Source organism: Ictalurus punctatus, chromosome 2 (assembly GCF_001660625.3).
Source record: "Ictalurus punctatus breed USDA103 chromosome 2, Coco_2.0, whole genome shotgun sequence".
Lineage (NCBI taxonomy): Eukaryota > Metazoa > Chordata > Actinopteri > Siluriformes > Ictaluridae > Ictalurus > Ictalurus punctatus.
Window position 1 is genome coordinate 9,566,467 of NC_030417.2, and position 21,028 is coordinate 9,587,494.

General features: G+C 39.2%; 1 protein-coding gene across 2 annotated transcripts; it reads left to right on the plus strand.

Annotated features, from left to right (window-relative positions):
* The first annotated feature begins 225 nt into the window (after nucleotides 1–225).
* smek1 (SMEK homolog 1, suppressor of mek1 (Dictyostelium)) lies at nucleotides 226–20,802 on the plus strand. 2 transcript variants are annotated; one of them, XM_017451931.3, is made up of 15 exons: nucleotides 226–1,242; nucleotides 1,325–1,380; nucleotides 2,618–2,716; nucleotides 3,231–3,848; nucleotides 9,107–9,184; nucleotides 9,291–9,407; nucleotides 9,713–9,829; nucleotides 10,859–10,990; nucleotides 12,490–12,592; nucleotides 12,845–13,003; nucleotides 15,076–15,245; nucleotides 15,812–15,954; nucleotides 16,223–16,413; nucleotides 16,930–17,141; nucleotides 19,610–20,802. In XM_017451931.3, exons 1-15 carry the CDS (start codon nucleotides 1,101–1,103, stop codon nucleotides 19,727–19,729), a joined length of 2,457 nt encoding a protein of 818 aa, XP_017307420.1. In that variant the 5' UTR covers nucleotides 226–1,100; the 3' UTR covers nucleotides 19,730–20,802. The 2 variants fall into 2 exon arrangements, with proteins under 2 accessions (XP_017307420.1, XP_017307428.1); XM_017451939.3 differs by having other exon boundaries at nucleotides 16,226–16,413.
* The last annotated feature ends 226 nt before the right edge of the window (nucleotides 20,803–21,028 follow it).

A 21,028-nucleotide genomic window follows, 5' to 3' on the forward strand; every position in this document is an offset into this window, starting at 1 on the left:
ACATGCGACTGGACTTTAAGGTCGACTATAAAGCGAAACGGGTCATGTAACCAGAATAATATGCTGGTTTTTTTGTCTTTTGATGCTAAACCTGCGTTTTTTTTATTATTATTTCTATTATTTTCTTTTGTTGGCGGTTTTGTTGGTTTGTTTTAAACCGCTCGTGCTACTTGGTGCACTGTATCTTTAAACTGTGGCGGGCCGCCCCTGCTTTCTCGGCGAGGGAAACCCTGTAGAGGCTTTCTGAGGGGACCCAAGATGGCCGAATACTTACAGTGGGGCTAATCATTGCGCTCCTTACAGACATTGTAATTTGATGGTGTTCAGCGCTCAGGTTACACATTTATAGTACCGGAAAGTTGGACAAGCTTGCCCATTCGACCAGTTACGTTTTGAAATGTCCGTCTCTATGTGAGGAGAGAAGCTGGTCCTTCTACGGCCCGCAGCCAGAACATGGCGGAACACTTGGACAAAATATAGCTTTGCTGCTAGGCTGCAGACTTGCTTATAATGAAAACACTGTTCCGTATGTGGCTCTTTCATCAATTCATAAACACAGCGTGTTTGTAATGGGCCATTAAGGTATCGGTACCGCTTTTGCTTTTCCCCCCACACTCGGTTAGACATAAATTAAATTATAGTCAGAATGTTGAACGCAATCAGCTAGCCTGCTAGCTGACTCGCTAGGACAGCTAGCTTAGCTAACTAGTGTTTGGCTCCGTTTGGTCGTAGCAGTTATCAGATGTGAGAGGGCGTCCAAAACTATATATATTATATTATATATTTCCCTCTGCTGAGTTTGTCTGATACGAATTTTCACGTTGCTTACATACCACCAGTCAGACCGACTGTAAAGTATAAAGTTATCCACGTTTGGGTGATGATTGAAGGACTATGTTGTGGTTAAGTGTCAGTGTACATACAGCTAGCCAGCGTTAGCGGCGTACGTCATTAGCGTGACAACAGGTAGCGTGTAAATGTCCAGATTAGACAGAGCCGTGCAGTGGAGAGTCTAACCAAGGGACGAATCCGATTCTGGGATTAATATTTGTGTATCAAAAGCAAACAAAACTCCGAACCTAAAGAGTTGACTCGCAAGAATGACTGACACTCGGCGACGAGTGAAGGTCTACACTTTGAATGAAGACCGGCAGTGGGATGACCGGGGCACGGGACACGTTTCCTCCGGTTATGTTGAAAGACTCAAAGGCATGTCTCTGCTGGTGCGGGCGGAGAGCGACGGTAAATTCAAAACTCTCCCTGGATTACTATTATAAATACATTCATCTCTTACTGTCACAAACAAAACCTCTATTTCTCACAGGGTCTCTGTTGCTGGAGTCAAAAATCAACCCCAATACAGCATATCAGAAACAGCAGGTGAGTTTATTTGGTTGTTTTTCAGAATCTTTTCCCAGTCATTGTCCATCTTGTTGTTGTTGTTGTTGTTTTTTGGTGCGCAGCAAAAGTGCTTTCACACCTAGTAGCCTGAATCTGGAAGAAACTGATATTTTGTTTAGTTCTACACTGTAAATAATTAAACTAATAAAAAAAAGATGGAGGTGCATGTAGGGCTGAAAACATATTTGTTAAAACTCATTTTTTCATCAGTCAGGAATATTACATGTAGAAATCCAAACATTCACCCAAGCACGGAGAACATGGGGCAGACGCTAAATAGATAGCGTAGATAATTACATAAATACCTAGGTTAAAAAGTGTTGTAATTCAGCGTTTATCGGTCCCTCCGGGATTTTGTGATCGCAGACATTAACTCGAAATCAAGCAAATGCTGCAATATTCGGAGGAGACTACAATCTTTCTAAATTGCCGCAGGTTTTCCGCAGATTCGGGCCAATACGAGTCATGTGACGTCATCACAGCAAGCATTCAGCCAAAGCTCTCGTCGTGCGTTTACGTGCGTCGAACATGAGTACAGCTGAAATGTCTCGTTCACCAGCAATCATCACTGCGAAAGACCATGAAGAACTATTTTGTGCAAATTAAAAATACAGTTTTCTATATAAATATACAAGTTGCATTGCAATAATTTAAAAAAAAAAAAAAAGCTGCAGCAAATTTAAGCATTTTTGGCCACAGCAATCACAAAAAAAACCCAACCTCTGTACTGACTGGTTTATTTTATCGTTTGGTTTTTTTTGGTCCAAATATCCAGAACATAACGTTTCTTTAGTGGTACGGCTCGGCTCTTTGGCTCATTTACATGTACAAAAAAACCAACAAACGAAATCTCTGGTATGTTTTGTTCACTTCCTGCAGTCTTTCCAGTTCAGGGTCAAATCACTTTCTTACTGGAATTGAACTGCTTAACTGTAAATTGTTTGGAAACTGACCGAGACCACCTCGCTCAGACTGTCCTTGCTGTCTTAGCCACAGAGAGAGAGAAAAAAAAAAAACATCAGTGTTGGATTCAGACAGACTAAACCCTAAATAGATGAAAGCACTCTTAAAGCTACAACCAGGAACACCAGGTCCAGGTCATAATGAGGTACAGCATCCTGTCTGATGTGCGAGCTCAGCAGTTCGGGCCACAAATGGAGACTTTTAATTTTGTTTGCATTCTGTGTGACTTTTGCTTTTTTGCTTATTTTTTTAGGACACATTGATCGTATGGTCTGAAGCTGAAAACTATGACCTAGCCCTCAGTTTTCAGGAGAAGGCTGGTTGTGATGAGATCTGGGAGAAGATATGTCAGGTGATCTGAGCACCCACAACCCACTCCTTAGCACGGTCATATAAACTCATTACTAGTATATTTATGTCACAATTGTTTTATATCTATTTTGAATATGCCATCTTAATATAGTGTAGCTGTAATATATATGCAGTAGAATGTACCTCTGTGACGTTCCAGTCCAGTGACGTTATACTGATTATTAGTATCATGGCTGATTTGGCCTGATTGCTGGATTACTACTAGGATGGAGTTGAGATTTTTCCTGTCTTATTCTGTGAACATGTTACGTTTACTGATATAAACATATGACGCAACTTTCAAAGCATGTTAACATCCACACTCAAGATGGTTTGCCTATCCAAAGCTTGCAAAAAAAGTGGGCTTTGTTACGTAGAGGACATAAGTATCGGATCACTGTCTGATATCGAAAGAAATCCAGAGCCCTTATGTCGTTATCGTATTAAAAATATAGAAGAACGTTGGATTGGTGCATCCATAGTTACGTTGCTTGTTTGTGTTGATATTTCTGCAGGTTCAGGGTAAAGACCCATCGGTGGACATCACCCAGGAGCTGATAGATGAATCAGAGGAGGAGCGTTTTGAGGACATGTCCTCTCCTGGTCTGGAACTGCCGCCATGCGAGCTTTCCCGCTTGGAGGAGGTGGCTGAGCTGGTGGCGTCTTCACTGCCGTCTCCGCTGCGGCGTGAGAAGCTGGCGCTGGCGCTGGAGAATGAGGGCTACATCCGTAAGCTGCTGGAGCTGTTTCGTGTGTGTGAGGACTTGGAGAACCGCGAAGGCCTGCACCACTTGTACGACATTGTCAAGGGTATCTTCTTGCTAAACCGCACGGCTCTCTTTGAGGTTATGTTCTCCGATGAGTGTATCATGGACGTGATCGGATGCCTGGAGTTCGATCCGGCGTTGCCACAGCCACGCCGCCACCGTGAATTCCTCACCACCACAGCTCGCTTCAAAGAGGTTATACCCATCACAGACCCTGAGCTGCGCCAGAAGATCCACCAGACATACCGTGTGCAGTACATCCAGGACATGGTGCTGCCTACACCCTCAGTGTTTGAAGAGAACATGCTATCTACTCTGCACTCATTCATCTTCTTCAACAAGGTGGAGATTGTCGGTATGCTCCAGGTGGGTCTCGCTAACACGTTTGCTCAAAAATACACACACTCACACTCATGTCCCAGTGGTTTAAAGACGGTCTAGTGGCATGCAGGCATTAGGGGTGTAACAATATAGCCTTGTAGGCACACATTTAGAGCAGCTTTGTTGTTTTAATCTGATCATTCTAAACTTTAATTGTAAACCAACAATCTCCAATGATATTTATCGCTGATTCTTTTACAATATCTGACCTGCCAACCATTTTGCATAGGAGCGCCAGAAACCAGCATAGTGCACTAGTATGAGTTACCACTCAAAAATGCACCAAAAGAGCAGTTTTTTTTTCTCCCCAGTAAAAGAAAAGATGTAGAGTTGGACATGTGAGTCTGGAATGATCTGCGCAGGAGCTCTGTGATGATAACACCTTCCTAGAAGCTCTCTATTTCTGTAAATATAATAATAATAATAATATTTTTGAGTTCATTAACGTGAAGTACAATGTATCAGAGTATGTTCAACATAGCTAACCTTAGCCGTGTATGCATTTAACATCAGTTCACTATATATAATAGCCGTATATATTTAAAAGTCAAAAATTGAGTCGAGTCGGGTTTTGGCTGAAAGAGAAAAAATGAAGAGAAAAAGGCTTTGACCCAAAAAATAGGAAATAGTGTAAAATCTAACATTTTACGATTAATTACGATGATCATTGGAAAATGATTAAATGCTGTAAATGAATGGAAATGTTCATTTTCTTGTTCCGATGATTTTTGTCACAATAATTTAATGTGGTAAATCACGATCAGGGTAAAATCAGTATCACACAAACCTATTGTGAAATAAATCCTCAGCAACATAGTGACACCAGCAAGCATTTTAGTTTTGGCTTACATTTTATTTCTTTTGGTTTTTACCAGGACCTACAGTAGTAATTTTGGAGGGAGGACTAGGAGCCCCCTCGTCCTATACGCTTAACATTTCCCACCAGTTAGCACTGTACATCAGTTCTGTCATCACTCTAGATTAAATTCTTAGGCTGAATCCAAATTCACCTACTTATACTATGCACTAAAAGTATGTACTATTTTGTGAAGAAAAAGTACATACTTTTGAGTGTGTAACAAAAGAGTATGCAAGTACTGGGACATACTAACACGTTATGCAAAGGAAGAGAACGTTGTTGCCTAGTTACGCACACTGTCGCCGTAAACAAACTCCTTGTTGCATTTCAGCTTTTCTTCATTTGTTATTCCTTATATAATTTATATTCTTTAATTTATCAGTGCCTTGATTTATTTTTCCACATTTCATTTACACCTCTTTAAAATGCATCCTTGAAAACTTAAAAACAAAAAAAAACATACTGGGAATAGTAGACCATCCGAGCATCTTTATGATACTTATTTCAGCATACTACGATTTGGGACACACTAATTCTCATCTCGGATACTATTTTGGACAGATGTTAAGCGAATTGGGACGCAGCATTAATGTTATGACTTTAATGGTAATTTTGAAGGATGTCTTTATGATGTCACCATTACTGCTCCTAAATATTTGCATTTATATGGTGTAGTTAGCTTCTTCGTATGAACGTAGTGATTACACAAAGCAAAAGAACCAGAGTCTGTGTTCAAGTGAACTACAGAAATACACTGTGTTCTGGATATCAGGACCAAAGACAAACAATAATGCATTATAATTATGCCTTTTGTGTAGAACCATTTTTGGTTTTTGGCTGGAAAAAGAAAAAAGATTAAGAGGTGGCAGTGCTACCTTTTGTCCAAACCCTGTTCATGGTGATGATCATTATAAAGTGATTTAAGTACACTTGGTTTTTCTTGCATCTGTCTGCATGTACACACTTTGAGCATAAACAGAGAAACGGGAAAATGGCGGCTGTGTGGACATTAAACGTCGATTTGTAATATTACACCCTCCTCTACTCTCCTCCTAAACAGAAATGTTCACTTTCCTGTCTTTTTTAGGCGATTGTTCCTGGACGATTTTTAGAAATGGTAAATCGCAATAAGGGAGAAATAACTGTTTTTTTTTTGTTTGTTTTTTTAAATAACTGATCTGTTCGTATTCGGTTGGTTACCATATTTCCTGTTTGCATTCGATAGAGGTTTCTTTAGGTGTTCTGTTCTTTAATTTTGGCTTAAATAATGAACAGCACACAAACCAAAGGTATACAATCAACATTTTCAGACTGTAAAGAAACTAATATGCGTATATTTATTATAGCACGTGCAGTCTGTGGACTTGACCATATGGCCCACCTGTCCAAAACACTTTGGATTTTTCAAAAAGAAATAAGTGTGATCTTGAATCTGTGGTGTAATTAGGTCAGCATGCTGAGTTTTAAAAAACGGTTAACGGAAAGTCCGGTGTTTTTTTTTTTTTTTTTTTTTTTTTGGGGGGGGGAGCAGGTTCCCGTAGAGGACTTGTATCGTGTAATGTTTCAGACAGGTAGGGTTTGGTTCCCATGGAAACCAAGGGAGCTTTCCATCAAGCTCTTTTATTTGCTTTAAAGAGTGAACCTCAATTAGAGAGAGCAATTCCGTCTCAGTTCATTTGTGCACAGGATATTTTGAAAAAGAAGCATATTTTGGACAGGATGTTCAAACTCCTGTATTTCAGATGGTAATAAAGTGCTTCCCAGTGATTTTAAACTGTGAGAAATGACCAATCCTTTTTGTGGTTTTCATGGGGTAGTGTAAATGGAAAGAAATGTAAAGCATGTTCTGGACTTTTCGACTGCCAGCATTTGCGTAATCGTTAGCTTTTTGATTTACTGTTCCAAAAAATGAATGAATACTTGAGCAGTGGTCAATTATTTGATATTAAAAATAGACAGACACTTGTGCGAAATTACAGAAATGCCTTATGTAACAGTAGTAATTTAATAACAAAAAAGCTAAACATTTTTGGCAAAAATGATGCAGCTGATTGAATAAGTATAATACTTTGATTGGAATAATTTGAATAAATTTATAATAAATAATTTATAATAATGAACATTTTACATTTACATTTCTGTACTTTTTAAAACATTTTTTTACGTGTTTTAAAAATGTAATTATCCGTATCACTGATGTCTAGGAACATTTTTCATTTGTTTGGGTTTATACTTGAAACGTGTGTGTGTGTCATGAGAGGTTTATTGTAGGCATGGTGTTCAGAGGGGTACAGAATGACTCGTGTGTGTGTGTGTGTGTGTGTGTGTGTGTGTGTGTGTGTGTGTGTATGTGTATGTGTGTGGTCCAAAACCTTAACAGCTTGTTGTGCATATTTGCGATGCTGTGCGTCAACCAGTAAGCATGCGTTACCTGTAAATGTTATAACGAGACACTTGATACGTAATGACAATCTTATATAATGAATGAATAATGAATATAATGAATGCAGAATTAGCTGAAACATTTTCTAGCGCTGTTGCTGACGACAAGAAGAGCCCCAGGGGTTCGAAAATTATTGATGCAGTGGCATTTCATATCGCGAAAGACGTGGTTGAGAAAAGAAGGGTTCAATAAGTTGTGCAAAAATAGTAACAGCACCATCTGTAGCGAACAGTGCAAACAACGTGTCTTTAGAAATATCTTTTATTTAAATATTTTTTATTTAAAGAAAAATTTCCTTGCACTGTTCGCTATAGAAGTACATTCTAATAAAATTCACTTTAATTAAAATAAATTGTGGCTTTTTTTTTTCTATTTCACTCTTTAAGAACTAAAAAGAGAGAATGGAGAATCATTTTATAAGATACTCTTTATACTTTATTAATTTATATATATATATATATATATATATATATATATATATATATATGATTAAAAAAATACGGTTATTTTTGTGCAGTATCGTCCAGCCCTACTTCAGTTTACAATTCACTGCACAGTTAACCATGAAGTCGAAGAGCTCCCGAACACAAGACATTAATGACTTGCTTGCTATGATATGATAGAATATGTTGTATCGTTATGGCTAGGGCTGCACGGTTATGGCCAAAATGATGATCACGATTAATTATCATGATTATTCATTGATATTAGGGACAACATATATTTTTATTGCACTTTCACATTCAAATCAGCAGACCGCTGCTTTCACCTCCATGTTGTGCTACATTCCTGCTAATGTACAAATCTTTGCATCAAATTAGACTAGTCTTTAAAGTGCATCATCTCATAGAAGCAAAATTGTACCCAAAATATAGGATAAATAAAAATTCCATCTACCAAATGAAAATATGCATAAAATATAACAATATTCAACCAAATGAAAACAAAAAGAAAATGCAATAACAGTGTTTACAGGAGGAGAGACGCAGCCAAATCACCCAATAGAGAGGTGCAGGGACGACGTCGTTTTGTACTGGAACCAGGAAATTAGCATCACACCGGTTCCCTCGACAAAAACCCAATTGGATTTTCCTATTAGGATTTACCCAATTAGGCTTTTGGATTATTGCAAAAAGTAATCTCTTTGATCAACAAAAGTTTACAATACTAACACGTTTTGTCCATCAAGATCATTTTCACAAATGAACACAACCTTTATGAAGTTTTGAAGCCTAAATACAATCGCCAGAAATAAAAAAAAAAAAAAAAGCTAACTACATGCTATAAACGAACTACACCACGGTTGCTCGACTTCAACGTCACCATCACCAAGCTTCAGACAAACTTTTCCAGAGTTGATTTAAAACATTTTCTATAATATGGATTTACTCTGTGGATAAACCTTCATCCATGTTTTTTTTTTTTGGGGGGGGGGGGGGTTGTGCACAGCATACCTGAACCAGTTTATCTGCAAAGACTTTTCCTGTTTGGTGTGATGACGTTTAATGTCCCCAACGTCTGTTGTCATGATTCCCCTCGCATAAGTTCTGGAGCTCAAAGCGAAGCTGGCAGCTCGAGTGCTAAAACGCTAATTTGTTTCCGGGTTTTGGCGTTACAAAATGACGTCATCCCTGCGCCGCTCTATGGTGACTGGCTGTACGTTTAGGAAGCGCATGATTTGATCTGCATAGTTTCTATGAGCAGACGATGAACTTTAAACGTCAGTATCGATCATGTTTATGTAGTCGTGGGCAGTCAAAATTGTAATCGCGATCGATATTTGATTAATTGTGCAGCCCTAGTTATGGCCTTGGGTCTCAGATGGCTATGTGACACGATACCCCAATTGAGCACGGGAACAATCCTCTAGCCTGATTACTTTCTGCTGCTTACACTGATCTGTCTTTTTTTTTTCTTTTTTCTTTTTCTTTTCTGTTTCAGGACGATGAGAAGTTTCTAACTGAGCTCTTTGCACAACTAACAGACGAAGCCACAGACGACGACAAACGGCAAGAACTGGTAACAACGTGATCTTCACTGATGTACAGTGTAAGTTTTGCTTGCTGTACGTGCCCTTGTTGTTGACCTACTGCTTCTTCTTTTTTTCTTTTTTTTTGGCTCATAGGTCAATTTTCTGAAGGAGTTTTGCGCCTTCTCGCAGACTCTACAGCCACAGAACAGAGATGCGTTCTTCAAGACCCTGTCCAACATGGGAATTCTGCCAGCGTTGGAAGTTATACTGGTGAGTCTGAATCTGTCTTCACTTCTTTTTAAGTAGCACAATGTTTCCTGTGCTTATGTGTCTAACTGTGTGTAATTGTGTAAAATGTCAAAAAATACTGTACAGTAATTTTTTGTGGTGGTGTAGGGGTTGAATTATAAATGTCCTTTTTTTTTTCTTCTTCTTTTTTTAGCATAACTCTGAATATTTTAGGGAAATATGTCAGTAATAGGTGGATGCTGTGTTTCAGATCAAATAAGTAAGAAAACAATGGCACAGTGATGAACCCTGTTTTGAGTTTGTGCTTATTTTCTATTGATCATCAGGGGATGGATGATGTGCAAGTGCGGGGTGCGGCCACAGATATCTTCTCTTACCTGGTGGAGTATAACCCCTCTATGGTGCGCGAGTTTGTCATGCAGGAGTCCCAACAAAATGATGATGTGAGTGGCGCACCCACACCACTGATTTAACTCAATTACCCATTGTCCTGGGCATATGAAACATGTTTATGGGAGCAGACACTAAAAATCCTTTCCAGTACTTTAACATTCTCTTAATGGCAGTAAATAAGACGTGGAGGGAATGTGACAAGCATTAAAACACACATTAATTAGTTTCCATATCTTGGAGGTTCATGATTCTTTTTAAATTATAAGTTGTGAGAATCACAACTCATCATTTTTATTATATTTGATATTTATAAGTAGGTTTTTATAGTTATTAGTCTGTTTGACTCACTTGAATTGAATCCAAGCTCAAATACATGTAGACCTATACAACTTCAGCTTAAATCTAATATGTTCTGTTGTTGGAAGGCTTAGTATTACTGTACACATTTAAATAATGAGCACTGAGGGGAGGCAGGGGGGTCTGTGGAATTATTATACAGTTAAAAAGGTCCCTGGCTGCAGAAAGTTTGAGGACCACTCGTCTGTGTAATATAAATTGGGGTTGAGGATTTTGGACAGCTCGAGTGCTCGATGGAGAAATGGGCAGGGATGATCTCTGCAAATCCTATTAGCAAGACTTTTTGGCTTTGGCTGTTCTGTGAAATATGCTAATTTGGATTTACAGCCAAACATGATTTTATTCAATATTTTCTGTTTTAAATTAGCAGTAATATATAACAGGGTAACATGACATTTTTTACACTGCATAACCTGCTCATTATTTATTTTATTTTTTTGTCTTGAAAATGATTATCATTATTCCTGGAGGTCAGTGCATTCTCACAGTGCTAGCTGTATAGTCTTTGACTTTCATCTGTCCAGTCTGTAGCCCAGTAGTTTCCAATTTTGGGCAAATGTATACTGACATCATAAAATGTTCAAATGTTCCAGTAGTCCTAAACATAAGCCTATAAGAAGCACACAAACTTTCAGGCATTGTAAATAATTTTTTAGTAGGAATGAGTTAATGGTTAATATGAAATCATCTATTTATTACTCTCCTGTGTCTTTTTGCTGCAGGATATCTTGCTGATTAATCTGATCATTGAGCACATGATCTGTGATACGGACCCTGAACTGGGGGGAGCTGTGCAGCTAATGGGGCTACTGAGAACTCTGGTGGACCCTGAAAACATGCTGGCAACTGCTAATGTGAGCCTTTTTTTTTGCCCAATGTAAAAGACCAACTAATAAATCAAATTCTTCTGTACTTTATATAGGATTATATACACTGATCAGCCATACCATTAAAACCACTGACGGATGACGTGAATGACATTGATCCTCTCATTACATTGGCACCTGTTAAGGGGTGGGATTATATTAGGCAGCAAGTGAACAGTCAGTTCTCAGAGTTGATGTGTTGGAAGCAGGAAAAATGGCCAAGCGTAAAGATCTGAGCGACTTTGATAAGGGCCATATTGTGATGGATAGACGACCTGTGGGGGTGTTCCCAGCATGCAGTGGTTAGTACTTACCAAAAGTGGACCAAGGAAGGACAACCGGTGAATTAGCGACAGGGTCATGGGCTCCCAAGTCTCATTGATTCGCATGGGGAGCGAAGGCTAGCCTGTCTGGTCCAATCCCACAGAAGAGCTACTGGAGCCCAAAGTGCTGAAAAAGCTCATGCTGATTATGATAGAAAGGTGTCAGAACACACAGTGCATCACAGTTTGCTGTGTACTGGGCTGCATAGCTGCAGAACGGTCAGAGTGCCCATCCTGACCCCTGTCCACTTGAAAGAATGAACTCAGAAGGACAGGAGGACATAGAATGCATCTTTGCAATAATTAAAATGTGCTGTGATCTTCCTGTTGTGTAATGAACCGTCCAAGCACATTCCTACTAGTGGGACAAGGTACTCATCTCTTTAGTTCTCACTAAGTAATATGTTCCAGATGGTTAATAGATTTACTGTTAACTCTTAACTGGCTGATTAACTAAAAGTTAATTGAGCATGTTTTAATGTAGTAAGCCTACTGTTTGCAACTGCGACCTCACATTAACGAAAAACTAAGCTAACGAGTTTACCGTTACCTGAGGATGTAAGTTAGCATAGTTTAATTAAAATACTTCTGAGGGATAAATTCGGCTTTTCACCAACCTCATATATATCTCAATCTAAATCATATATCAAAATCATTCTTTTTATATGCATATTAAGATTATTGTAATAAAAAGATGTTAAAACTGCAGGTATGGGTCAGGCTTTCGTCATCTGCTCTTGTTTTGCCTCAATGACTTCTCGTTCAAGTGGTTGTGAGCTCAGGTCTGCATCTGATGCATCCTTGATATGAAGAACACATCCAAGTAATTTCAAGCGTCCCCGATACTTGCGTTCTTGAGTACTGAAATCGAACTTCCGCTGTGGATGATGACATAGGACGATTGAAAAAGAGCCTATATGAGACAGGTGGTTTTAATGTTATGGCTGATCGGTGTAAGTACTTTATATTATGCCTTTCTCTTGACCTGAAGCAGCAGCTGCTGTGCAGCTGTGCATTAGCAGGGAATTAATAGATTTTAATCTGCTTGTATGATCGGTGCACATTCCTTTAGCTGTCATTTTGGATATTATTGGTTGTGTTTCTCAATTAAATTTTTAATTTTTTAAATTTTTTTTTTTATTTTATTTTTTTTCACTCTTACAGAAAACAGAAAAGACTGAGTTCTTAAGTTTCTTCTATAAGCATTGCATGCATGTGCTCTCTGCTCCACTGCTGGCCAATACCACTGAGGAGAAACCCAGCAAAGGTGAGAAAGTGTGTGTGTGTGTGTGTGTGTGTGTGTGTGTGTGTGTGTGTGTGTGTGTTTGAGAAAATGACAAATATAGTTTGTGCGTGTTTAACAAACTGAGCTGGGGAAGCGAGCTGGAATGTGTGATGAATGTGTCGGTTGTCTTTCAACTTTAAATATTTTGTATGTCAGTGGCGTTGAAATATTTCTAAGCTAACCATTAGAGACAAAAACATTTACCCGTCTCAGCCTCTCGGTTCCTTTCCGCAGATGATTTCCAGACATGCCAGTTGTTGGCGCTGATTGTGGAGCTCCTCACCTTCTGTGTGGAACATCACACATATCACATAAAGAACTACATTATCAACAAAGACATCTTGCGCAGAGTATTGGTGCTCACCGCATCCCAGCATGCCTTTCTAGCTCTCTGTGAGTAATCCTACAATCACTTACTCTCTCTCTCTCTCTCTCACTCACACACACACAAACACACACACTCTGGTAGATGGGTGTGCTAACGAATGTCTCAAAATATCTCTTCAGCTAATACATATTTTTCTAAGATGACTGGTACTCAGACAGCGCTTTGGTTTAGTTTGAAGGCTGCATGAGAGGCTTTTAGAATTTAAACATTAACTGTAATAAGAAAATTGGTAAGTGTTAGTACTCTTAACTTCTTGAATTGAAACAATGCTAGTTTGTATTGTGGAGGTAGATGGATGCAGCAGTTTGTTAGGATAGTGAAAAGACTAAAATGGAACATACACTCTGCATTTGATGTGGTGCCTAAATGCAACTCCCAGTGATATTTCAAAATGGAAAAATCTGTAAACCAAGCTAGTGTAGAAAACCCTGGATTAGTAAAACAAGGCTAAACCAGTATGTTGCTTAATTAACTCTTTTTACCAGTAGCCAAAAAATACGCATGTTTTGTTAAGTCGTTTTCCATTCCGCCAGCGGAATGTACTGGTTAAAGGAGTCATAACATGATTTTTAATGTTTTCCTTCTGTTTGGGAATATATTGTATCGGCTTGTGCATGTATAAGCTCTGCAAAGTTACAAAACTCATAGTCTCCCCCAAAAAGGATTTATTCTATCTAACAGAGAGCACTGCTCCAGACCTGCCCAAAACACGTCGTTCGAAGTCCAGATTTACTTCAGTAATTTCTCTACGTCACAGCGTGCACTATCAGCATAATCCCGCCCAAAGGCAGTCACGGATAAAGAAGGCGAGGCTTCACTGAATTCAGGCGCCATGCCGCGGAGATGCTGTCTGTTTCGGTGCGAAAGCAAAACCTCTTTGTTTAGCCTTCCTGAAAACAGATGAAATTAGGAATCAGTGGTTACTGTTTATTTATAACGCTGATCCTGAGCAGTACAACCCAAACGTTTGCTTGTGCACAGCGCATTTTTACGGAGGACAGCTTCCTGAACCCGGGCGAGTACAAGGCAGGCTATACACAAAGGCTACTCCTGAAAATGGGGCGATTCCCACTTTGCTTGGACAATCATACACTTCTGAATCAGAACTTGTAAGTGTGTTTGATTATTTTATGAAGTATCTGCTATTGACTGTTCAAATGCAGAGTTTTGTGTTGTGGCTCAGTTGTAGACCTCTGCTAACATGATAGCTAAAGTACGCTAAGTTGCTGCTGTTTTTTTTTTGTTTGTTTGTTTTGTTTTTTAAAAGTGTTTGTGGTCTGAAAGAGTCGTTGATTGTAGCAGCTGTTGCGATTTGTATCTTGAAATTGTTTATATCAATCGAATCACAAGAATGCTAGCTTTCCAAAGATATATTGCATGGGTACCTACGTAGACATTGTACCTGTGTACATCACAGTTTGTTTCCGGCGGGGTCGGAATTTACCTCGTATCTCGACGGTAAGAGAGTTACAAAATGAAAACTTACCACTGTGAAACGTTCTGCTCAAGTCATGTTTGCAAACTTGCTTCCGCTTGATCATCCGTGTTTTCTGAATCAGACTCGGGCCCGAACTGATACGGGAAAACTGACGACATGTTGCTTAGGAGCTTAGAATTGTTGTAGAAGCTTTGGTGGCTAAAGCTAACCCAAAGGGTGTTACATTTCCGACACACTCGTGAGGTTCTTGGCCAGTCACAACGCAACGGGTCAGATGGCCAATCAGAGAACTTTGGGCTTTTTGGAAGGAGGGGCTTTGAAGAAATCGGAGCGTTTCAGGCAGCCTGGGAATAGAAGCACTGCGATAATGTACATTATTTGACGAATAATGCGTTTTTTTGAACATTAAAGCATGTTAACCTATTTTATTACACCCAATAAACAAAATAATTAACCTTTAAAAAGATTAAAAATCATGAAATGACTCCTTTGAATAAATATTGTAATTTATTATTCTGGTGAGTTCAGTCTGAATTTGGATCAGTATGTTGATGTATTTAATTTGGGTCAGGTGTATAGGGATTCATTAGCACAATTTTCCTGTGCATTATTAATCCTTGTATCTTCTCTGTTATACAGGTTCTTTGCGTTTTATGAGGAAAATTGTCGGCCTTAAGGATGAATTCTACAACCGCTATATCATGAGGAACTTCTTGTTTGAGCCAGTGGTCAAAGCGTTCCTCAACAACGGTTCCCGATACAACCTCATCAACTCCGCCATCATAGAGATGTTTGAATATGTGCGCGTGGTGAGTACAGACCGCGCGGCAGTCAGGATTTTCCCCATGTCATTTCCTGGAGACCTGTTATGCCATTTTTGCAGATTTCAAATAAATATCGAATGCTGCCATATGACCCATATGTTTGTTTAATTTCTAGTGATATCTTGCAAGAACATCAAATTATATTGTAGTTTGTTCATTGTGCCTTTTTTTGTTTGTTTGTTTATATGAAAAAGCCCCATGGTGAGAGTCACTTGTTGAGGCGTTTTAATCTAATTTTTACTATTGTCTCTTGTCTGTTTATTATTTGCTTTTATTCTGTTTTCTGTTTTACTTTCCTTACTCTGTTCAGCACTTTGGTCAGCTTTGCTGTGTGAAACGTGCTATTTAAATAAAATTTACCTACTTACATTTATTGTAGTCTGTTCTAAGAGGGAAAAAATGTCAATCAATTTAATAAATTCCTATTAATGTGATCTTCACAGTTGATATCCACATCCTATTGATGTAAATTGGTTAATTTTATTTTCCTGTGTAGAAGTATGTAGAGACCAGGTTTCATTATGCCTTTCACCTAAATTTACGGTTTGTAGGAGGATGTGAAGTCCCTGACAGCTCATATCATAGAGAACTACTGGAAGGCTCTGGAGGATGTGGACTATGTCCAGACGTTCAAGGGCCTCAAGCTTCGTTATGAGCAGCAGAGGGAAAGACAGGACAACCCAAAACTTGACAGGTCAGTCTGAGCTCATTTTTATTTGATCTATGTGTAAATATAATGTAATATAGTGGTGAGTGTGTGGAGAGCTTATTCATTGTGATTGTATTAAATTATTTTATGTAAACGTGCAGTATGGCTATGAATGTGATGTTTCGTTGATTGTATTAACTTGTGAAGTACGCAGAACAAGGGTTCTATATTATGAACGACTTTCCAAACCTCAGTGTTAAATGAGGACGTTTTTGCGTAGCAACCAGGCATTATTTTCTTGCGTATGTTTTAGCAGCATGAGATCGATTCTACGGAATCACCGTTTTCGGCGAGACGCGCGGACGTTGGAGGACGAGGAGGAAATGTGGTTTAATGATGAAGAAGACTTGGAGGACGGAGAGGCAGTGGTGCCACCCTCGGACAAAATGAAGAATGATGAGGACCTGATGGACCCTATCAGCAAGTTCATGGAAAGAAAGAAATGTAAGAGTCCATCACCTTGTCACTAGTGGCTAGTCTAACTTGATCACATATACTGCTTGTCATTTGTCTTAAGGTATATCTGTAGCCTGTACCTGTCTTTAGTATGGCAAGGGAGAAAAATTATCGAGCCTATTACACATAATCCACATTGCATTGCAACTGATTGGAAGACTGAATGATGTGGAAAAACACAGAACGTGATTTTTTTTTTTATTTATTTTTTTTATTGCATTGTTCACACTGGTTGCACACAATAATGACTACACAGCACCTGCAAATTGCTCAGTCCACTTCTACTTTTACTCGTCTGTTCTTCAGAGTGCTGTGATTAAGTAATCAAACTCATCATGAAGTGCTAGCATCCTGCAAGCTTTATATCTGGTGAAAAAATAAATGGATTTTAAGCAGTCCCTAAGTGTTGTTCATAACCCCTTTTAAGTATTCGTCATTTATAAGGGTCACATGAGCCAGAAGCCCCTCATTTCATCTACTGTTTTTGTTGTCTTTCTCTCTCAGTGAAAGAGGCGGAAGAAAAAGAGGTTTTGTCGGGGAAATCTAGCTTGTCCGGGAGACAGAGCCCCAGTTTTAAGCTGTCATTCTCTAGCTCGACCAAGCCCAGTCTGTCTTCACCTCCCACTGCCTCACTGCATCCTGGCTCCCCCGGATCACCGGGATCCCCTGGCACGGGGACCAGGAACTCTCCGCCTACGGCAGCTGTTACCACAAAGGTAAGTTACTGACTTGTGTCACTTAGTCATATACCCACGTGAAATTTTTGTTATTTTTCTGTTAATATGGCCCAAACTGGAAGCTGTAATTCATAACTTCAAATCACTTCATAACTGCTGCTGTGTAGAAGGTCTCCCAGTAAATAAAGAAAGAGTTTTGAGAATAAAGACTTTATTGTACAAATCAATGTGATTGTCAAAGTTGAAAGAGTAAAACTGCCGACCTGATCACCTGGTGCCACAATCAGCGTTTGTTCTGTAGGTTCAGAACACAGAGCAAACTTGATGGCAGCAAGATAGGTCTTGTTAAATGAGAAGTACAGATTAAAGGATCTGCAGAGGAAACTGTTCACAGGGCTCCATGTGATTATAGTAAACAAACAGTATTAAAGGGTGTTGTTTTTATACCAGAATAATACTTCAGCCAAATGCTTAGGGTCGGAGGATTTTCATAGCAGAGTAATTTTATTTGCAGAATGTTCTTCAGATGGTGAAATATGGGAGTGTAGTTCGAGTTCTGTTTCAGACTTGTCACACAACTTGTCTCCCTTGCTGTCTGTCTAAATGTTTGAAAGCCTTCCCAATATATAACAAGTTTTTATATAGTCATTATACCTGGTCTCCTCCAATGGGGGGGGGCATGCCACATGATAGGGGAGGCTTGGGGGGCTTTAGTTACAAAAGGTTGAGAGCCTTTGATTTATGCAGTAACATATTCAGAGGCTTAGCTCATTGTATGATAAAATGGTCCTTATTTGACAACGTTTACCATTTGTATATCTCCTTACATACATTCTATCCACTTATGGTGTGACCTATCAGGCCAGAACACCCTGATACAGAATACATTTACATTTACATTTATTCATTTAGCAGATGCTTTTATCCAAAGTGACTTACAAATTGGGAATATACGAGCTAAGCGACATATGAAGCAGAGAACAGTACAAATGGTGCTACCATAGAAGATTAAAAATGGAGTGCTAGAGGAGCAAAGTGTGCAGAGTTGACATGTAAGAGCCAGTGTAAGTGTTTTTGTTTTTTGGAGTGAAGTCTTTAGCTGTTTTTTGAAGATAATGACTGATTCTGCTGTCCGGATTGAGGTTGGAAGTTCATTGCACCACAGAGGAACAGTCAGTTTGAAGGTTCTAGAAAGTGAGTAGGCACTACCAGGCATCGGTTGTTAACCTATCGCAGGTTGAGGGAGGGAGCATACACCTCAAGGAGTGTGTTGAGGTAGGGGGTGCTGTTCCTGACAAGGTCTTGTACTTGAGCATCAAGGCTTTGAATTTGATGTGGTCAGCTACAAGAACCCAGTGGAGTGAGATGAAGAGGGGGGTTCTTTTGGGCTGGTTGAAAACAAGGTGTGCCTCTGTGTTCTGAATCATCTGAAGGGGTTTTGACGGAGCTGTCTGGGAGGCGCAGGAGTAGTGCGTTGCAGTAGTACAGTTTCGAGAGCACAAAAGCCTGGACTAGTAGCTGCGTAGCATGATCAGTGAGATTTTATTTTTATTTTCTTGATGTTATATAGAATGAACCTACAGGACTGTGCAGTTGAAATGTGGTCTGTAAAGTTCAAATACACTTACAAATAACAAGAATCTGCATAAAGATATTTTAATCATAAGAGAAAGTAAAAGAAAAGCAGATAATTCCACAAGGGGAAAGATTTTCTGTTATAAAGCCTGATGTGCTGTGTGATTAGAAGTTTGTGGGTGAGATTTTGACCATACTCCTTTCAGGTGATATCCTAGGATTTATCTGTATATATATTTGATGGAGACTACAAAGCACTTCTGTAAATCACTCCAGTTAAGGATGTCTGATAAATGCTTTAATTGTAAATGTAGATGTACCTTGGTTGTCATGACGATGCATGTTTTTAAAGTCTGACAGTGAGAACCCTGACTTCTCTGACTGTGAATTATTATTACATTATCATCTCAGGGCAACTGATGGCAGCTCAGGAGCATCATGTTTTATAGTATATTTTTCTCCCCTGACTCATTAATGCTTTAGTTTTAACTTTTCACCAAAACACCCCTCCACACTGTAGCTTTGAACAGATTTTTCCGTACTTTTCGATTGTTACTGATGAATTGCTGACAATGTGACATTGCATATTGAGACTCAGAGACTGAAATGTCACTAGTGTCGACATAACAAGTGAAAGCCAGTTCATGGTAGTGTTTACAAATGTGCTGTGTATGCAGATTTATAAATCCTGGCATTTGTAATGAGGGCAAAGGTATAAAGATGCTCATGTGCCATTATATTAGTTTCTTTTGCATAGAAAAAATGATTGTACATAGTTTCGTCAAATGGATTCATAAATAAATCCACACAAGGAAAATTATTTGTCTCAATAAATGGTCTGTCTACTGTATTTCTTCTTCTATAGAGCTCGAGTTGGTTAGTGGTAACGCTGCTTAATTATTTTTGTTGTATTTTTGGTGACTTTGTTTTAGGGCGGTTTGGTGGGACTTGTGGACTATCCTGATGACGACGAGGACGACGAGGATGAAGAAGATTCGGACAATAAAGAGGAGAGCCCACCGCTTTCCAAGAAATCAAAGCTGAGCTCCTAAAACACTCCCCTGGCCAATTGGCACGGTAAAGCTCAGAGGGAGCCTTATCTACAAACTCATTTCAGCGCTCAGCCTAGAACTCAGAATTCAACCAATATGAACGATTAAACAAATGAATGGATAGAAGAATGAATGATGCCCCCATAACCCCCATCAGGAGTCCAAGCAGGGGTTTGCCATGTGGAAACAGAGAAAGGGAGAGCAAGAAAGACGGAAGAAGAATCGGTCTCGGAGTTCAAGTGCCAATTGGAGACGGAGCGAGAGAGAGACTCTGAGCAGAAAGAGAGCGAGATAAAACTGTGGGTTTGGACAAATGATTGAAAGGATTTAATAAAAATAATTTCAACAAAAGCTAAAAGTACTGGGGGTTAAAAAAAAAAACACACGCACACACCCTCTCTCACGGAGACTGGTGCCCTATAAAGCGTCCCAGGCTCGGACTAGGACACACTGCCCCCCCCCTCTCAGGGAAGGACGTCACATGACCCATATGGTCCAGCCAATCCTGAACCACCGCTCACCTTTGCTGATTCCATTCTCCATTTCTTTCTCTCCTTCCTCTATCCCTTTTTTTCTGCCCCCTTTGATCTTTTTTTAATTAAATCTTTTGGTTTTTGTTTCTGGAGCCTGACCGAATACCGGGGGCAGAGCAGTCTGGGTTGTCATTGTTGATGTCATCGTTGTCCTTGTGGCTCAGCGGAAGTTCTTCCTCTTTCAAAGCCAGCGGTTTCCTCGTTTTTTTTTTTCTTGTTCTGTTCTTCTCTTCCTCTCCCTTTTTTTAAAATGAAAAAGAGACCTGCCTTTAAATGTTCAGGACGTTTTCAGTCGCACTTGAACAGGTTTTTAAAACCTCATTAGGGGGAAGAGTTAGTTTTACCCTTTTTTTGCCCTTTGAAACTGCAGATTTTTTGGAAAATTTGTAAGCCCGTCTTGATTAAAGATTGAGTGGAACTCTAGATGTGATTGATTTTTTTCCCCCCCTTTTTGTCATATCTTCATTTTTCTTTTACATGAGTGTACTCTTAGTTGGTGGGTATGTTTGGGACCATTAAAAAGATCTTTGCTGTAATATATCTCATGGCTGGTTCCCTGAATGGTGTTCATTTTGCTGGTCTTTTGTACATGCAGCATAAAATTCATTACCAAATATGATCCTTACTATTCAACAGTGTCCTGAATTCAACATTTAACTTTCTAATAATTAGTGTTTTACATTATAATGTAAGTGGAGGCGTTAAATGGGTTTTGGTGAAGCTATTCTTTTCATAAAACCATTAAAAGCCATGAGTCAGATCTTTA

Bases quoted from the DNA above. Each gene is read 5' to 3' on its own strand.
- smek1 (XM_017451931.3), top strand. From the start codon at position 1,101: ATGACTGACACTCGGCGACGAGTGAAGGTCTACACTTTGAATGAAGAC. The intron at 13,004-15,075 runs GTGAGTAATCCT...TCTGTTATACAG, and splicing joins GCATGCCTTTCTAGCTCTCT to GTTCTTTGCGTTTTATGAGG. The intron at 15,246-15,811 runs GTGAGTACAGAC...TACGGTTTGTAG, and splicing joins TGTTTGAATATGTGCGCGTG to GAGGATGTGAAGTCCCTGAC.